Source organism: Lithobates pipiens, unplaced genomic scaffold, assembly GCF_037356315.1.
Source record: "Lithobates pipiens isolate NorthernLeopardFrog02 unplaced genomic scaffold, aLitPip1_a1.2 Scaffold_13, whole genome shotgun sequence".
Taxonomy (NCBI): Eukaryota; Metazoa; Chordata; class Amphibia; order Anura; family Ranidae; genus Lithobates; species Lithobates pipiens.
In genome coordinates, this window is record NW_027507718.1 from 166,287,354 (window position 1) to 166,306,002 (window position 18,649).

At 42.4% G+C, this 18,649-nt stretch overlaps 1 protein-coding gene across 3 annotated transcripts in view; it reads right to left on the reverse strand.

Annotated features, from left to right (window-relative positions):
- The window catches only part of MFSD12 (major facilitator superfamily domain containing 12), a 310,303-nt gene that overhangs the window by 34,028 nt on the left and 257,626 nt on the right, over positions 1-18,649 (reverse strand). For all 3 annotated transcript variants that reach the window (XM_077475811.1, XM_077475810.1, XM_077475809.1), the window contains one exon: positions 5,510-5,640. In XM_077475811.1, the coding sequence (XP_077331937.1) occupies positions 5,510-5,640 (131 nt within the window). The remainder of the gene's footprint in view (positions 1-5,509; positions 5,641-18,649) is intronic.

Consider the following 18,649-nt stretch of genomic DNA (forward strand, 5'->3'; position numbering starts at 1 on the left):
GCGAACCTTGGCACCCCAGATGTTTTGGAACCACATTTCCCATGATGCTCAACTACACTGCAGAGTGCATGAGCATTATGGGAAATGTAGTTTCAAAACATCTGGAGTGCCAAGGTTCGCCATCACTGACCTAGAAGGTAATGAATATTAAGCCAGACTCATGATGTATGAAAAAGAAAAGTATATATGTGCCTGGTATCACACTAAGTCATAGCATTTCAGTTTTGTCAGTATTTACGCAGAACGATTTGGTTTGCTTGCTGCAATATATTAAATTAGCTTATTGTGTGCAATAGATTATAAGATAAAATAAGCAACATTATACTGCAGTTGCAATTTTTGTTATAGATACCTTGATGACAAGGGAAATTAAAGTGGTTGTAAACCCTTAACAACCACTTTATCCTACAGGTAAGCCTATATTAAGGCTTACCTGTAGGTGCTTGAAATATCTCCCAGACCTGCACAGTCTAGGAGATATTTGCAAATCGCCGTACGGAGATTTCTTCTGTGCATGTGCCGTTTCTAGCTTGGGTCATGCGCAAAGCCGGAGTTCGCTGCCCCGGAAGGCAGAGGGGTGAAGAATGGATACTCGCTACTAGCGAGGAAGACGGAGACATCACTGGCTTCTCCTGTGGGTGTCACATAATGGGCTACTATGCAATGCATAGTAGTCCATTATGCTTAGTAGCCCATTATGCTTTACCTTTGCAGGGAAACAAAGAGGAAGTAACACCCATCAGGGTTTACTTCCTCTAAGTAATTGCAGTCTATGCTGTAGGAAGTTATTTTGTTTTGTTTTTTAAATCCTCAGATTTACAGTTTTTTAAGCATTCTTTTCTAATTTTTGCGCAATAGTACGTCTTGTTTAACCAAATGAAAAAAATAAAACAAAAAACCTCCATAAAAAGAACGCTATGATGACAGCTGATCCAGAGGAAGGTAAAAATCCTTTATACAGCATGGTCCAACTTAAAATATTTCTTCCTGATCCGCTGAATACAGACAATCTCTGGTGTGATTACCTATAATATGTTAATTTACAGTTATATTTTCTGCATCAGGGAATGCACCCTGCTCTTTTATAGAGCAACCTGCTGAGCTGGCCAGTACTATTTCTAAAGGAAGTCTAGTCCATATTGTCACAGAAGCCTTTCCATGTGTGGCGATTAAATCTCTTCCTCCAGATGTAAAGAGTGCCACCTTTGTAATAACCTTAAAGTGAAATCTCTACATCAAGTTCAGTATATGAACCTCTAAAATAGAAACCTCTACACATGGTAATTTTAGCCCCCCCCCCCCCAACCATTTAACTGCCATAGAAATTACACTGGTGGCAACAGGGCTTATACACACTCCCGCCAACAGTGTCTAAATCTGACAAGTCGACTGTTGGCTACCAGATGGAAGTAATTTAGTGGATCTGCAGCTGCTAGATCACTTCCACACATACTGGTAATGGTGTCACTTTACCATACTGGTTGGGGCAGAGGCTTAACTAGAACCTTCAGGGCTCCAGTGCAAGAAACCATGACGCCCCCCCCCCCCCGGATAAGTGGCAGCGGTGGTGGAGGGGGGATGGAAACAGTACAGGGAGGGTGGGATCAGTCCACTGATGGCAGCGGTGGTGATGGGATCAGTGGCAAAGGTGTGGTGAGGTGGGTGGGACAAGTCTACTGATGGTGAGAGCAGGGATTGAATCAGTGGCATCGGTAGTGATGGAGATAGGATCAGTGGAAGCGGTAGTGGCGGGGGGAAAGGATCAGTCCACGGATAGTGGTGGAGGAGATGGGGATCAGTGGCAGCAGTGGTTGGGGAAGGAAGATAGCATCAGTCCACTGAGTGTTGGGGGGGGGGGGGATTGGATCAGAGGCAGCGGCGGAAGGGAATTATCAATCACGACCCTCCTACCACCATCGGTGGACTGATCTAACAGTGGTTGTGGTGTTGGGTTAGACATAACATCAATCCACTGCCACTGATGTCAACACTATTCCCACCATTGATGTCATCCCTATCCCCTCCCCCAATCAGCACTACCTGATGGTAGGGGGATGGGATTAGTTAGAGGCAGGGGTGGTGAGGAGATCAGTGGCAGAGGGATTGTGGTGGAGGTATAGGATCAGTGGCAGGCGGATGGTGGTGGGTGGGAAAGGGATGGGATCAGTGGCAGACGGATGGTGGTGGGTGGGAAAGGGATGGGATCAGTGGCAGAGGGATGGTGGTGGGTAGGAGAGGGATGGAAATAGTGGCATAGGATGGAGGTAGAGGGATGGGATCAGTGGCAGAGGGATGGTGGTGGATGGATGGGATCAGTGGCAGAGGGATGGTGGTGGAGGGATGTTCAGAGGCCATGCAACCGGCCATAAAAGATCTGCGATAAACAGGTATTTAGAGGCATTGGTTTGCAATAACCCTTACACAGTGTAGGATGCTTCCATGAAACAGAGTTGGCAGTGATTTTTCTTGTTTTATTTTACAGTACACTGGCAGGGCTGTGTAATGTAAAGGGGGGTTTGTAGAATGTAAAGGGGGCTTGCGGAATGTAAAGGGGGCTTGCGGAATTTAGCATTTACTGTTCTAAATAAATATTGTTGTTGTCTGTGGTGTTCAGACTTTGCTACATGCAGGGAGTGTCCTTTTTTCATTTTTTTTCTTTCTTTTTTAGAGCAGATAAAATAAAAATATGGAGTTCTTCTGGCTACTTGAAATTTTTGATGAAAACCATGGGCAGTAATCGTTATGTTTTGCTTCTCGTGATGCATCGTAGAATTGAAACAATGACAGCATAATCTTAATCAAATCGTAAAACTAGTGAAGCTGCGCACCTCTCCGTGTCCTCATTAGGTCATCCATCCATCTGCACGTCAGTGACATCACCCCCTTGAATTTTGTGTCTGTTTCTCATGCACTTTTGTGAGCATCCCTCTTTTAAGCCTTTTTTTATTAAAATTGGTTGGAACTTACTACACTAGAATGGTTGTGCTAGCCTCCCTCCCCCTCATTTGTTTCCTTTGTCTACCCACTCATTAGCCCCCCGTTTTTCCATTGGTTAATTATTGTTGATTGCAGGTTATGTTCACATGGTTTATGTCCAAAAACCTTGTGTATTTTTAAGCGATTTGAGTGGTTGAGCACTGGTAGCCAAGCGTCTCCTTTGGCATAAGACTTTTTTTTTTTTTTTTTTTAGCTTTACAAGAAAAGTGAAGCACTGCATGGAGTTGGAGGGATTATGCAGTGCTGGGTCAAGCATTCCTATTTGAAGATCATTTGGAGGTGGAGCATAACCCAATGATCTAAGAATCAAAGTGGTTGTAAACCCTAAAAAAAAAAAAACCTGCATGACAAAGACATAATGAGCTATTATGCATTGCATACTGAATAATAAAATAATTACCTTACAACGAAGCTGTTGCAGCTGTCCCCGTACACCGCTGTGACAGACGGCATGTCTCTGGAATGTTACTTTCGAGATCGTCACTCCCTTGCATGCATGAGGGAGCCACCGGTAACGGAAGAGCAGCTGAAGAAATGGCACATACGAGCTGTTTCTTTAGTGCGCATGTGCCGATGACATTGGCACATGCATACACAGGGAATATCTCCAAAACTGTGCAAGTTTAGAATTTTATAGGCTTAACTGTAGGTAAAACTGGTTGTAAAGGGTTTACAACTACTTTAACTTTAAAGTTAGCTTTTTAATTCTTCTCCCCCAGCTTGCTTTGAAACAGCATTTTTTTCTCAGGGAGTGAGTACCTTTTTCCTTTTTTTGGTGGCACCCACTCCTATTTCCTCGTTCCTTGGCTGGAAGAGCATGACGCCACCTTAGACCACCCACTAACCTGACCGCAGCCTCTTAAGAAAGCACTGTACATCCCGGGAGGCTGCCTCAAGGCAGACCATGTCTAGCATATGTTCAAAATGGAGACAGCTGTGAGTCATCAGGAAGGGACAGTTGGCTCCTGAAACCAAGATAGACGTGGTGGAGAAACAGGGACCCCAAGAAGCATCAGCTATTTGCAGACAGTGCTAGACTGCATGGGCTAGTAAATAAGTTTCTTAAAGTCAGCTACAGTACCATTATCTGCAGACTTTTCCCAAATCTGGGTGAAGTTCCTATTCAGGAGAACTGAAAAAAAAAAGTTGGCCTATACAAAAAGCTTTGCCAAAATACTAAATTAACCACTTAACGACCAGCGCACACCGATGTACGTCCTATTTTTGAAGAGGGATATCTTGTTAACGGCAGCAGGTGCTGCCACAACGGAGATATCCATCTCTTCAGGCGCCGGTCATCTGTACGATAACGGTGGTCTCCGCGGCGGATTCGCCGTGAGATCACCGCTATCGGCGGTGGGAGAGGTGCCACCCCTCCTCCCGCCGCCCTCACGTGCCTTCCGCCGCTTACCGGAGCCGTCGGTAGCGGCGGAGGCGATCGGGTCCTTTTCCTAGCTGGGTATGGAGACGAGTGAGGCTAAAATGGCCCCCACTCGTCTCTATACCATAGGAAGGCGGAAGCGACGTCAAAATGTCACTTCCGCCCATACCTCTTAAAAGGTATATATTTTTTTAAATGTCATTTTTTCTTTTTTTTGCATTTTAGTCCAAATATGAGATCTGAGGACTTTGACCCCAGATCTCATATTTAAGAGGACCTGTCATGCTTTTTTCTATTACAAGGGATGTTTACATTCCTTGTAATAGGAATAAAAGTGATCCATTTTTTTTTTTTTAAACAGTGTAAAAATAAATAAAATCAATTAAAATAAATAAGAACGAGCTTGCGCACAGAAGCGAGTGCATACGTGAGTAGCGCCCGCATATGAAAACGGTGGTTAAACCACACATGTGAGGTATCGCTGCGATCGGTAGAGCGAGAGCAATAATTTTAGCCCTAGACCTCCTCTGTAACGCATAAAATGCAACCTGTAGAATTTTCTAAATATCGCTTATGGATATTTTTGAGGCTAAAAGTTTGACGCCATTCCACGAGCGGGCGCAATTTTGAAGCGTGACATGTATATCAATTTACTCGGCGTACCATTATCTTTCCCTCATTAAAAAAAAAATTGGGCAAATTTTACTGTTGTCTTATTTTGTTATTCAAAAAAGTGAATTTTTTCCAAAAAAAGTGCGCTTGTAAGACCGCTGTGCAAATATGGTGTGAAAAAAAAAGTATTTCAACGACTGCCATTTTATTCTCTAGGGTGTTAGAAAAAAAAAAACAATATAAAATGTTTGGGGGTTCTAAGGAATTTTCTAGCAAAAAAAAACGTTTTAAACATGTAAACACCAAATCTGAAAAAGAGGCCTGGTCCTTAAGTGGTTAAAAATAGCATATGTTTTCTCTACAGCTGATCTTTGGACGGACAAGAAAAAAAAAAAGGCAGTTAAAAGAAAGTAAAATTTAAGTACATTTTCAATTCTCAGCCTATTAAGTGAAATTAGGAATAGTGTTCCAAGCAGTTAACTTATGGGTTAAGTATAATATTTATACGTCAATACTTACAAAACTGAATTTTGATAGGCCAGATCATGATGGAGCTTAGAGGCAACGCACTCACTAACGCAAGTCCTCCAGTTACGATCACCATCACCCAGCGGTAGAAGGGAATACCAGCTGGACAGAAGAGTTCAGCACTAAAAAGTAAAAGAAAAGACTTAATGTTCATAAGTTTCTAATATACTTACATATATACTTATACTCTTAAGGCTCTTTCACACGGACGTGTTAGTGTACGGAGCCCACTCTGCTCAGCAGGGGATCACTCCATCGATCCCCCCTGAGCAAGATGACAGGTCTGTCTCTGCACACTGTGAAGGAACTAAACTGTCAGAGTGCCGCTCTCCCCTATGGGGATCAGATGACGACAGACCGTAGAGTCCGTCGTCACCCGATCCGATGACGGATGGAAAAATAGCTTTTTTTCTCCATCACACTTTTTCGGATCGGAGCGGGTCGGATGTCAACGGAAATGTCACCGCTGACATCCGTCTCTCCATAGACCTCTATGGAGTTTCCATTCAGGTCCGCCTAAAAAAACTGACAGGCGGACCTGAACGGATCGTCCGCGTGAATGGGGTCTTTCACATTTTTGCATTTTCTTTCATTTTCATACAGATTTTAGGTTTTGCTCACAAGTAATATGCTCTCAAGTATTATAAACTACTAATTCTGGTGGTCACACACACATTAACCACTTCATAACTGGACACTTTCACTCCCTTCCTGCCCAGGCCGTTTTTCAGCTTTCAGTGCGCTCACATTTTGAACTAGTCATGCAACAATGTACAGATATGAAATTTGCATCCTTTTTTTCACAAAAATAGAGATTTGGTGGTATATAAGTCACTAGTGGGTTTTTAATATTTTGTGCTATAAATAAAAAAAGACTGAAAGTTTTGAGTAAAAATGCATGTTTCTGTCATATAATTTAGAAAATGTTTAATTTTTCCACAAATTCTGACCAAAAATTATATCTTTGGTAAAAATAACCAAAATCAGTGTATATTACTTGATCTTTGGGAAAGTTATAGAGTCTAAAAGCCACAGTGCCAATCATTGAAAATTGATCATGCCTGATGTACGGACAGCCTATTTCTTGAGACACTAACAAACTAGGAAGGTACACATTATCTCCCCCCCCCCCCCGCACCCCATGACTCCTTTTTGGAAAGTAGACATACCAAGGTATAATGAGTTTTTTTAAGTAATTTTTGCAGGGAGCACTGTCAGGTGTTCTAGTTGCATAAATTACATATCTTAACTTGTTGACTACCTTTTATACTTTTGAAGGCTCTGGACCACCATTTTGGAAAACAAAAACCCCAATGTATAATCTATGAGGCATAATGAGTCTTTTAAAACAGTTAATTTTTTTCCGGAAGTTTTTGGAAAATGTGGGGAAAAAATAAAAAAAAAGCTTTTTTTTTATTTATTTTTTTTACACAAAGTTGTCCATTTATAAGATATTTCCAACACATAGCATGTAAATAGCAAAAATAACCCCCAAAAAATACATTCTGCTACTCCTCCTGAGTATGGTGATACCACATGTGAGACTTTTACAGAGGCCCAACATCCAAGGAGCCCCGTTAGGTGTTCTAGGAGTATAAATTACATATATAATTTCCTGGCAACCTATCATTTTTGAAGAACCTTCATATCTCTAACACATAGCATGTACATACCAAGAATTACAATCCAAAGTAAACTCTACTAAGGAAAGGATTTTCTATTGGTCCAGGCAGCAGGCAGTGATGTCCTTAGCAATAGTAATTATCCAGGCAGCAATATTGTCTATAGTCACTACAAGGATATTGTCAGCATAGCCAAAGTATTTGTTTATAGGAATTGTCCAGGCAGAGACAGCCAGCACAGCCATATTGGTCCTGGTACACTGTTACCTGCAGACAATCATTGTACAGCTCTCCAGCCCTTCATAAACATGCTGCCCCTTGCTACAGATAATTATTACCATAGTCCAGGTAGCAGGTAGAGGTGTGGTCAATTCTTGCAGCAGGCAGAGGCAAGATGATGGCAGTAAGTCAGCAGTAGGCTTAGGGCCTCAGTCAGGCAGTACCTGGGCACAGGGGTAGCTGATTCTCCAACCCAAATCTCTTTGAAGCCTTTCAGACTACAGACCCTAATGCGAAAACAATGAAACCTGGGAGAAATAAAAATAGTTTTCTCCAACCAGAAAAACAATTCTGGAGCCCTTCACATATGCGAGACCTCTGTGTACTACAGTAGCAGGGCAACAGATCAGTCCAAGCAGTAGACAAAAGCATAGTCGATAGAACAGGCCAGGGCCAATTCACGTGGAAGCAGTCCAAATGGTAGACAGAGGCATAGTCAAAGAACAGGGCAGGGTCAGTTCACGTGGAAGGCAGTGGCATGGTTATTTGAGGAAGCATGGAAAATGGTCAGCACAGATGACGAAAATGGAGAAATAGTTAAAAATATGGGCTAATATTTTAGGGATGTGTGATGAAGTCGGAAGCATTCACCAATGCAAAGGCCAGGTTGGGAGGGACACTGGGGACAATGGTAGCTGATATCTCTTCGAAATCCTCTCTTGGTGCAAACGCAAAATTTTTTTTGGCGTCTTGGGCCAATATTTTTGATTTGATTATATTATTGACTAAAATGCATTGAATAAAATGTATTATATATTGTGTGTTATTATATTATAATTTATGATTTTGTGTTTAAAACTTCATCATACCCGGGATGTCTACTAGACTAGACTACTAGGTTTGGACAGATTTAAGTGAGTTATTCCTAAGAATTACAGGCCTACAATATAAAATGCCAAATATCCATGCAATATAATTGTACCGCTTTCAGCGCCAAAAAGCTGACAATCATACCGCCAGGGAAGTTGTTTTGTCAACAAGTGACACTGCAGTAGGCTTTTTGCTATACAAGAGATCCTTAACTATCTAGCTGGTCAAACAACATTTGCTCACTGAGCAGGGAGGGGCATGTCAAACGCCACTGGTTGCTATGGAGAGATCGGAAGAAAACAGACAGCATGTTTGTTTTCATCAGATCTCACCCGATCCGATAGATGCAAACGTAGGGCCATCAGTCTGTGTTTAGTGGATTGGACTGGGTCGGATGTTAGTGGACATGTCACCGCTGACATCAGTCACTCCATAGACTAACATGGAGCGGCCTGTTCAGGTCTGCCGACAAAACTGACAGGCAGATCTGAAAAGGTCAGACAGTATGAAAGGGGCCTAACTCTTCCAAAACTTGTTTGTAGACCAAATTGTCACTTGGGAAAGTTAACGCTTTAACCTCATGATGATGGTTTACTTACCAAAATGTCTTTATTACTTCATTAATACCCAAGTTCCCATACGGAAAAGTTTAACAAATTGTATAGTATAATTTTATCATTTGTATGGGCTAGGGAAAATAAAACCTTTTGCTATATCAACATTGCAACTTCCTTTGACACAAGATAGACTATGCCTTTCTAAATTTCAGCTGTACTGGTGACGGTCCGCTGGTGGCTTTCACAACCCAAAGAACACCCTGCAGTTACCCTGGAAGCAGCCCTCTTGGGATTGTACAGTACCTTAAGTAACCTGGTCTTAGGGGGCCCTATATCATTATCGTTCGTGAAGAACCAAATGGGGACTACTCTTGTGGTGTGGCATAATGATAGGGTTAAACATTGTTCTTATCTGACTTAACCAAATACACCCTTCTGGGGTAATCCCACCCTATCTATGCATTAATCAAGGTCAGAGGCTGTGGGCAGCCACAGTAGTTGGTCTGAAGCACATTATGTCAGGATGGAAGACTAATGGGATGTTCTTAAGGTATCCACAGTTAAAATATGCAGTCCAGGCACAATTTCTCACTTATCACCTTGGAGTCCAGCCCAATTGCATAGCTACTCACCTTTAGTGTGCTGAGGAAACCTTCATCTTACCTATATCATACACTCTCCCTAGCTTATATCACTAACTCAACTTGTACCTTTCAGAGATGGAATAATGACCTGCCTGATCAGGACAAGGAATAATGGAACTGTCAAGGCCACAATGACTGGTTGCTATTTCCCATTCGACTGAACCTTCCTGTACATGTTGCCATTCCTCTGTAGGCTCCACCATAAACATTGTAAGGACCTGCCTTCTCTATTAAAGTGGAAGTAAACCCTTCTATCGTTTTCAGTCAAGGAAGCTGCCATCTTGGCCTCTAATGATTCTTCAACTGCCATCATGCTGCACATGTGATCAGTTATGAAACCAGCCATTGGATGGTTTGGAAGTTTGGTTGAGAGCACAACCAATGTGAAAGTTAGCATTTCCGGCATGCCGGGAATGTAAGTGTTTTTGAAACTGGGTTTACTCCCACTTTAAGTGTTCCTGGGTGGAGGTGGTGGCTGACTTCAATAGGCAGTGTGATTCAAACCTCAGTTTGGACCCCAAAATACTCCTGTTTGGAGCCTAGGACAGAATGGATTTGGGTCATAATCTTAAGCTGTTCCCTTTTTTTGCATCCTATATATGAGAAAAATAAAAATCCAAGTACAACAACGTGTCAATTTGAGATACGTTTCAATACCAATAATGGAAGCAACAATCAAGTGCTCAAACTGCTGCTACATAGACTGTAAACAAAAAATAGTGTAGCGGTGGTAAATGAATTTGTGTAGGGATCTGTGACTAAGTATGGGAAATAGCAATGGAGGCTAATCCCATAGAACACACAAGTGAATAATATGCACACATAAATGGAAAATTTTTGAACAAACTGTGAAACAATGAACAAAAAAGTGAAATCAACAGTTCACTAGTTCATTTACTAGCGCTACACTATTTTCTGTTTATTTTCGTGAAGCTTTGAGTGTTAGCAGCTTATTTTTCACTTTTTGCTTTAGTGCAGTGTTTTCCCCCCTTTTCCTGTTACTTAGACTGTCCTCACACATTATTCCGTGGTAAAACGATATCTAGAAATGCTGTAAATGTTATGAGTCGGCAATCTAAACATACTGAGTACAGTACTTGTTGATCAGAGAATAAGTAAACCCAGAGCTCAATGCCAATGATAAAGCTGTTCTGCTTTGTTTGACAATAACAGGAAACAGTACAATGTCAAGTCATCAAAATTGTACATTCTTTGTCATGTAGTCTCATGTGTTTTACACCATTTAGATAGAGATATGGATATTTGTTGAGCAAACGTTGCATGTTTGTAATACTGTATAAGGGCTGGTGATCAGGTCCTGACAACTGACATTTAGCAGAGGAATCTGCAAATATATGGGTGAGGATGCTTGTATGTTGATTTTTTTTTTTTTAACATGTATGCAAAAAATGAAAACATTTTTTTGCATACCCCTCTCCAGAATTGCTCCTCAAAAACAAATCCGCTTATAAAAAGGCATCTGAAAAATATATGCAAAGCTTCACTTTCGCTGTGAAAATAAAGTAATGATGTATAGGAATCTTCACCTGCTTTCACCTTTGGGTCTACGGATTGTTTTAACATGCTGTTTTCACAGACCGTAACCTCGGATTTTGTATTTGTATCAAAACTTTCATGAGACAGGTTTACCTTAAAAGGTGCTTGCAGTAAAATTCATCTAAAGCCTTGTACACACAGTAAGAATTACAGACAAATGATCGCCCATTTTTTGCTTTGTATGCTAATTTCAAATCAAAACCGAATAAGCTACTAGAATTACAAAAACTGTTGTAAGACTGAGTACAATTTTCCGTGGCTTTCGAAAGCTGTGTACTAACGATCAGATTATCAAATGTTCGCTTCAAAAGTGGTATTTTTCTTCCAATTTTCTCTTCGTGTGTACTAGGCATAAGGCTTCATTCACATGGACAAATGCATATTTTCTGCAAAGAATGCAGGTTTTTTGCTGGCAGAGCAAGCAGAAGACCCTGTGTAAAAAAACATGCCTCAAGTACTCGCACTTGGATGCGTACAATTATTCTACTAACTTTAGGTGTGTATGAATATACAGTGGGAAACGGAAAGTATTCAGACCCCTTAAGTTTTTCACTCTTTGTTATATTGCAGCCATTTGCTAAAATCATTTAAGTTCATTTTTTTCCCCCTCAGGCTGGGTTCACACCGCTGCGGGGGGAGAACCGGATGTGATTCGCACAGCAAATCACATCCGATCTCCGTAGCGCTGCGAGTTCAGCCATACAGATAGTATGGCTGAACTCGCAGCGGTCCCGCAGCAAACTCGCACGGGACCCTTTTTTGGGTCCGCAACGGAATCGGATCGCATGGGGGTTCACACCATGCGATCCGATTCCTGTGCGAGTCGGCAGATCGCACTGCGATATGCCGACGGATCTGGGGGTGTCATTAACATAAAATTGACACTCCCAGCCGTCCGCATAGGGCAGTGTGAACTGCCGGCGGGAGGTGTGCAATGCGGGAAAACGCCGCGAATTCGCGGCGTTCCCGCATCGCAGCAATGTGAACCTAGCCTCAATGTACACACCACACCTCATAGTGACAGAAAAACACAGAATTGTTGACAATTTAGCAGATTTATTAAAAAAGAAATTGAAATATCACATGGTTCTAAGTATTCAGACCCTTTGCTGTGACACTCATATTTAACTCAGGTGCTGTCCATTTCTACTTATCATCCTTGAGATGGTTCTACACCTTCAGTCCAGCTGTGTTTGATTATACTGATTGGACTTGATTAGGAAAGCCACACACCTGTCTATACAAGACTCTACAGCTCACAGTGCATGTCAGAGCAAATGAGAATCACAAGGTCAAAGGGAACTGCCTAAGGAGCTTGGAGACAGAATTGTGGCAAGGCACACATCTGGCCAAGGTCTAAAAAAAAAAAAATTCTGCTGCACTTAAGGTTCTTTAACCACTTGGGTACCGCGCTATTGCCGAATGACGGCATTAGCGCGGACCTAGATTTCCGGGACTACGTCTATTGACGTTGTCCCGGTTACGAGCGGCCTGCGCGTGAGACTCGCCTGATCACCGATCCGTGTAAGGGGTCGATCCCGACCCCTTATCACGTGATCAGCTGTCAGCCAATGACAGCTGATCATGTGATAGAACGGAGCCGGTAATCGGCTATTATTCCTCCTCGCGCTGACAGCGCGAGGAGAAAAAAAAAAAGCCGATCACGGCCAGCAATGCAAGGCACCACATGCCAGTGCCCACCTGCCTCCCGCAGTGCCATCCTGAAGTATTACTAAAAATAAAAGTGCCCCCCCGTCTGTGCCCATAGTGCCCACAGTGCCACCCACAGTGCCACCCAATCTGCCTCAAAGGTGCTGCACCCCAGTGCCGCCCATCAGTGCCCAGCAGTGCCGCCCATCAGTGCCCAGCAGTGCCACCTATCAGAGCCACCTATCAGTGCCCATCAGTCCCATCTATCTGTGGTACCTATCAGTGCCCATCCGTGCCACCCATCCGTGCCATCTTATCTGTGCCCATCTTTGCCCATCAGTGCCGCCTTATCTGTGCCTATTAGTGCCGCCTTAACTATGCCTATCAGTGCCCACCAATGCAGCCCATCAGTGCCCACCAATGCAGCCCATCAGTGCCGCCTTATCAGCGCACTTCAATGAAGGAGAAAAATGACCCGTTTGCAAAATTTTATAACAAACTATTAAAACATGATTTTATTTTATTTTTTTTTGCATCTTTTTTTGTTTGTTTAGCAAAAAATAAAACTCCGAGCTGTAACTAAATACCACCAAAAGAAAGCTCTATTTGTGGGAAAAAAATGATAAAAATTTCATTTGGGTACAGTGTTGTATGCCCGCGCAATTGTCATTCAAAGTGCATCAGCGCTGAAAGCTGAAAATTGGTCTGGGACTGAGGGGAGTTTAAGTGCCCAGTAAGCAAGTGGTTAAATGGAAGACCGTTTGGGGCGACCAAAACCCTTCCTAGAGCTGGCCATCCAGCCAAACTGAGCTATCGGTGGAGAAGAGGCTTGGTGAGAGAGGTAAAGCAGAACCCAAAGATCACTGTGGCTGAGCTCCAGAGATGCAATCGAGAGATAGGAGAAAGTTGTAGAAAGTCAACCATCACCACAGACCTCCACCAGTCGGGGCTTTATGGCAGAGTGGCCCGACGGGAGCTTCTCCTCCGTACAAGACACATGAAAGCCTGCATGGAGTTTGCTTAAAAAAAAAAAAAAAGGGAGGAGGATCTGCAAGGAGGAATGGCAGAGGATCCCCAAATCCAGGTGTGAAAAACTTGTTGCATCTTTTCCAAAAAGACTCATGGCTGTATTAGATCAAAAGGGTGCTTCTACTAAATACTGAGCAAAGGGTCTGGATACTTGGGCCCATGTGATATTTCAGTTTTTCTTTTTTTAATAAATCTGCAAAAACGTCAACAATTCTGTGTTTTACTGTCAATATGGGGTACTGTGTGTACATTAATGAGGGGAAAAAAATGAACTTAAATAATTTTTGCAAACGGATGCAATATAGATGTAAAAGGTGAGCTGCGCTAAAAAAACAAAAAAACAACTAAAACCAATGACCTCAACTCTAATATAAAGGCATGTCACATGTATTGAAGGGTCTACAACCCCAAAGAAATAGTGAAAAAAATATTAAATGATGTAAATTGAAATATTAGAAAAAATATATAAGTGAATGGTGTCCTAAATAAATAAGTGAAAATCAAAAATAAACAACAGTATCAGATCACATAAAGCAGATAATTAGAAACAGAAAAAACAGTGAATATCACAGAGTGTATATATCCCTCATGTGTAAAAACACAAAGAATTAAAAAATACAAAACAAAAAGCAATACCAATAAATATACAGTGAAAATAGAAAAAAAAATAAAATAAATATATATAATGAAAATCAATTAGAGTCCCAAAAAAGAGCAATCAGCAGATGGTGATAATTCGTCCAAAGTGAGGATAAAAAGCTGGCACCCACAATACTTTTGTGTCTAAAACGGGTCCGAAAAGCCACCTCCACCAGTGAAAAAAGGCCGCTTACCAGAGTTTGAGATCTCAGTATTAGTGAGATCAACAAAGCAAGTGTGCAGGAGTTCTGGATGAACCGTCACAGGAACCACACCGAACTTGTTCACATGTAAATAGAAGAAACAAGACGTATAGTAAGAACGAGCCGGCCGGCTCATTTTCCGCCCGCACTTCTGGGTTTGGTGTAGAACGCGGTGACGTCAGCACGCCGTACCTTCCTACGCGTTTCATCACGAGGCGGACGTGTTCACGGGATGCAATATAACAGAGTGAAAAATGTAAGGGGGTCTGAATACTTTCCGTCCCCACTGTACTTGTTTACGTGCATTTACTACTGTGTCCCATTTCTCTTTCATACATCATGGGACACAGAGCTCTGTTCTTTACATCATGGGTTATATGGTTCATCACCAGGTGATTGGACACTGGCACACCCTAACTACAAGGGAAGTTCCCCTGCTTATAACCCCTCACCTACAGAGAGTACTTGAGTTTTTTTGCCAGTGTCTAAAGGTGTTGGTCACGGTTAAACGTGTTAAGAAGATCTACTGAGGGCCCGGGGGGGGGGGGGGGGGTTATGGAGCTACACAAATCAGATCCATCCAATAAAGCCGAACACAATGGCAAAATGGATGGTACCCGGACCTCACAGAAGAGTGAGGTTTTGCCTATAATGTCTCTCTTAGGAGGACTGGACTCTGCGATCCAGCACTTTGTGGCACATATTAAAAAATTCACAAAGGTTTTTCTGGCAAAGTGCTCTATGGGTCCAGGGAAGAGGCTCCTGTAAGTAGGAACCCTGAAGGTTGGCACAACAAAGCCCGCTGTGAATAGGTGAAGGCTGGATCTGTCTGGTCTCCAGCAGTAATCCTGCGTCAGGGCTAAGGTAAGTGAAGTCAATCCTGTAAAAAAAATAAAAACCTCAGGGTTCACTTCTGTGAGTGGCATGTCTTAGTATACTGCCTCTAGTGGCAGAAAAAGATGACATACCTGGTGTTTTTACTTACAAGTCATCCAGGACGAAGCTTAGTGTAGCCGGTCTGTGGATCTGCTTAAATCTTCTGCTGCAGGCTTTGCCACGAATGGTTGCAAAGGGGGTCCCGCGCTGTCCAGGGTCCCATGGCAGTAAAAAAAAAAACGCTCCTCCCCAGTCAGGTCCTCTCTTCCCCATCTTTCGTCGCCATCACCCCTAGGCGCGCGTGCACTGGGAACGTGCTTTTCTCTTCAGACATGGCGGGGAAGAGGGGGGGGGCGTGGTCCCATGAGCGTGCACATGTATGTTACACAGTGTGCTACTTAGCAGGCGCAAGGCGGCATATTTTAAAAGGCCCCAGATGCTGAGAGCCTGTAAACCAGCGCCAAACACACAGATAGCTTTGGGGCACGCAAGTACCTTTAAGTGTGGATTGGATACAAGCATACTAAGGCACCTACTCAGCATTAGGCTGTGCATATTAGCAAGCATTTTTATTTGCCAAACTAGGCTCAGCAGCTAATGCACTTGTAATAGTACCTCTGCTTTGTTGCTTAAAAACTATGTCTCCCTGTAGAAGGACTTCAGGGGCAGGGAAAAGAACCACTAAAGTGTTGCCATCTAGATCTAGGGCTTCTAGACGGGCCTGCATGATACCAGCCTCCCTTGAGAGACCTGAGGCAGCCGCACAGGATGAGCCATTGCCCCTGTCAGATCTTGCAGCCTCTCCCAACATGTCAGCTCCTGTGTATGTCACTGAAGAGACTTTTTCAGCAGCACTGGTTGGTCTAGAAAAGAGGTGAACTAATTTAATTTCAGCACCCTCACAAAAAAGCAGAAAGCAGGTTAGATCCCCAGGGTCAATGTGCCATAAGGGAACAGGGTTGTGCATGTAAGCTGGGTGACATTTCCCCCTCTGTTAAAGGCCATGGTTCAGGAGGAACCGTGGATAATTTATATTGAATAATATATATACACAATAGGATATAAAATAATGTATAGGTAACTGTCTCATAATCCTCCCCGCCTCCCTCCCTCCTTTTTTTTCCTCCACCTGATGCTTTTGTCCAGAGGTTCTTGAGGCATTGGCATAGACTTAGATACATAAATATACACATATATAGATTTAATTCGTTAAAAAAAAAATTAAAAAAAATAATAATAATTGGGGGTCCACTATTATCACACAGTTCCCTGATTTATTCAATATGGGGTTTATTGATAACATATTTATGGGATAGGCCAAGTTGGCCAGTTTGGGGACTAGGGGGTATAGGGGCAGGGGAGAGAGGGGTGGGGGCAGGGGAGAGAGGGGTGGGGGCAGGGGAGGGTAGTAGGGTTGGACGGGGGTAAAATAAAGGACAAACACACTACAAACACACATACATTTTGGGGTTGGGGGATAGGTGATATGACAAGGGGTTGTAATAAATTTAGAGGATATTAAGACATTAGAAACAAGAGGATATACCTTCATACATTCTACGCCCCTTTTTTTTTTCTTGCATGAATAATCGCCAGTTGGATTTGATTTACAAGAAGGGGATGAGAGGGGGAGGGGGGGGGAGAAGGGTGTTTTGCCCCAAAGGTAGTATAGGGTTTTCGGATTGTCCTGGGGCATTATAGGTTGGTCTGAAATGGAAATATGGGGCGGTGATGTGGGAGAATTTGATATATTATGTGTTGTGAAATATTAAATAGAGGGGGAGGGAATTGGTGGCAATAAATGGTAATAAATTGAAGAGGCTGCCTTGAGGGATGTTAACATAAAGGGACTCCCTGGAGGGGAGCTAATGCTCTACCTACCCTGCAATTTCTAGCCACCACCCCCATGCCTTACACCTACGGGGAACTGAGAACCCTTAGGTAGGTATGGGGGGAGTTTGTTAGATATTCCCCATAAAGGGTTCCCTTTCTTTTTTTTGTGCCGCCCCTAATCTGGAGAAATTGGAGGGATTACGTGTCACATCACTTAACACTAGGGGACTTAATATTCCCGAAAAACTGTTATTAAATGATTTAAAATGTTCTAAAACTGATATTGGCATGGTACAAGAAACACATCTGAAGGTGGGAACATGTCCCTGTCTTCAAAATAGATACTTTCCAAATGTTTATCATGCCACAAATCAAGAGGCTAAAACCAAGGGAGTGGCCATCTTAATCTCTAACCGTATTATGTGGTCTCTGTTGGATAAATGTCAAGAACCAGGGGGGGATATCTATTTCTTAAAGGGATTATAGGAAATGTTAAGGTGACACTAGCAACAGTCTATGTCCCAAACGTACATCACGATTATTCAAAAAAACTAAGCCTTATCAAAATTAATGGAATCAAGGAAGTAATACTTATCATAGGGGGGACTTTAATGTCCCCCATATCCTAAATTAGATACTTCGAATGGGACATCTTCTGTTTCTGGAAGAACTAGGAAAAATATCCTTCGCAAATTAGACGAATTTCAATTGGTTGACGCATGGAGGGCCTTCCATGCAGATGAGAGGGACTATACATATTTTTCAAACCACCAACGATATTCACATATCGATTTCTTTTTGCTACCACAACAAATGCTTTCGCTAGTACAGGACACATGTATAGGAAACATAACCTGGTCTGATCATGCGCCAGTCATAATATCTCCCCGAGGGGGGCTACACACAAGATGGATTGGAACTGGCAGTTAAATGAAAGCCTTTTGCAGTGTCCTGAAACTCAAGAGGATGTGGCTAAAGAAATCGATTCGTACTTTCAAATTAACGATAACGGAGAGACTGAGTTGGGGATAGTGTGGGAAGTCCATAAAGCAGTAATTAGAGGATTTTTAATAAAACACGGATCCCGAATGAAGAGAGCTAGAGAAGAACAGGCAGGTAGATTATTGGAAAGGATAAGGAAAATAGAGATGCAACACAAGAAGACAATGGGGAAGGATATAGGAATAGAATTAGCACACCTAAGACGACAACTTTCTGATCTCCTCCGGTATAAGGCAATGGCTATTCTACAACAAAGGAGGAGGATAATATATGAATCGGGAGACAAATGTGGTCAGGTGCAGAAAAAAAAAAAAAAAAAAAAAAAAAACTTTGTTCATATATATACCCTATATCAAAACAAAAGGAAATTTTAAATCTTCAATACCCAAAGATATTGCAGAGGAATTTAGAAATTATACTTCATTGTATA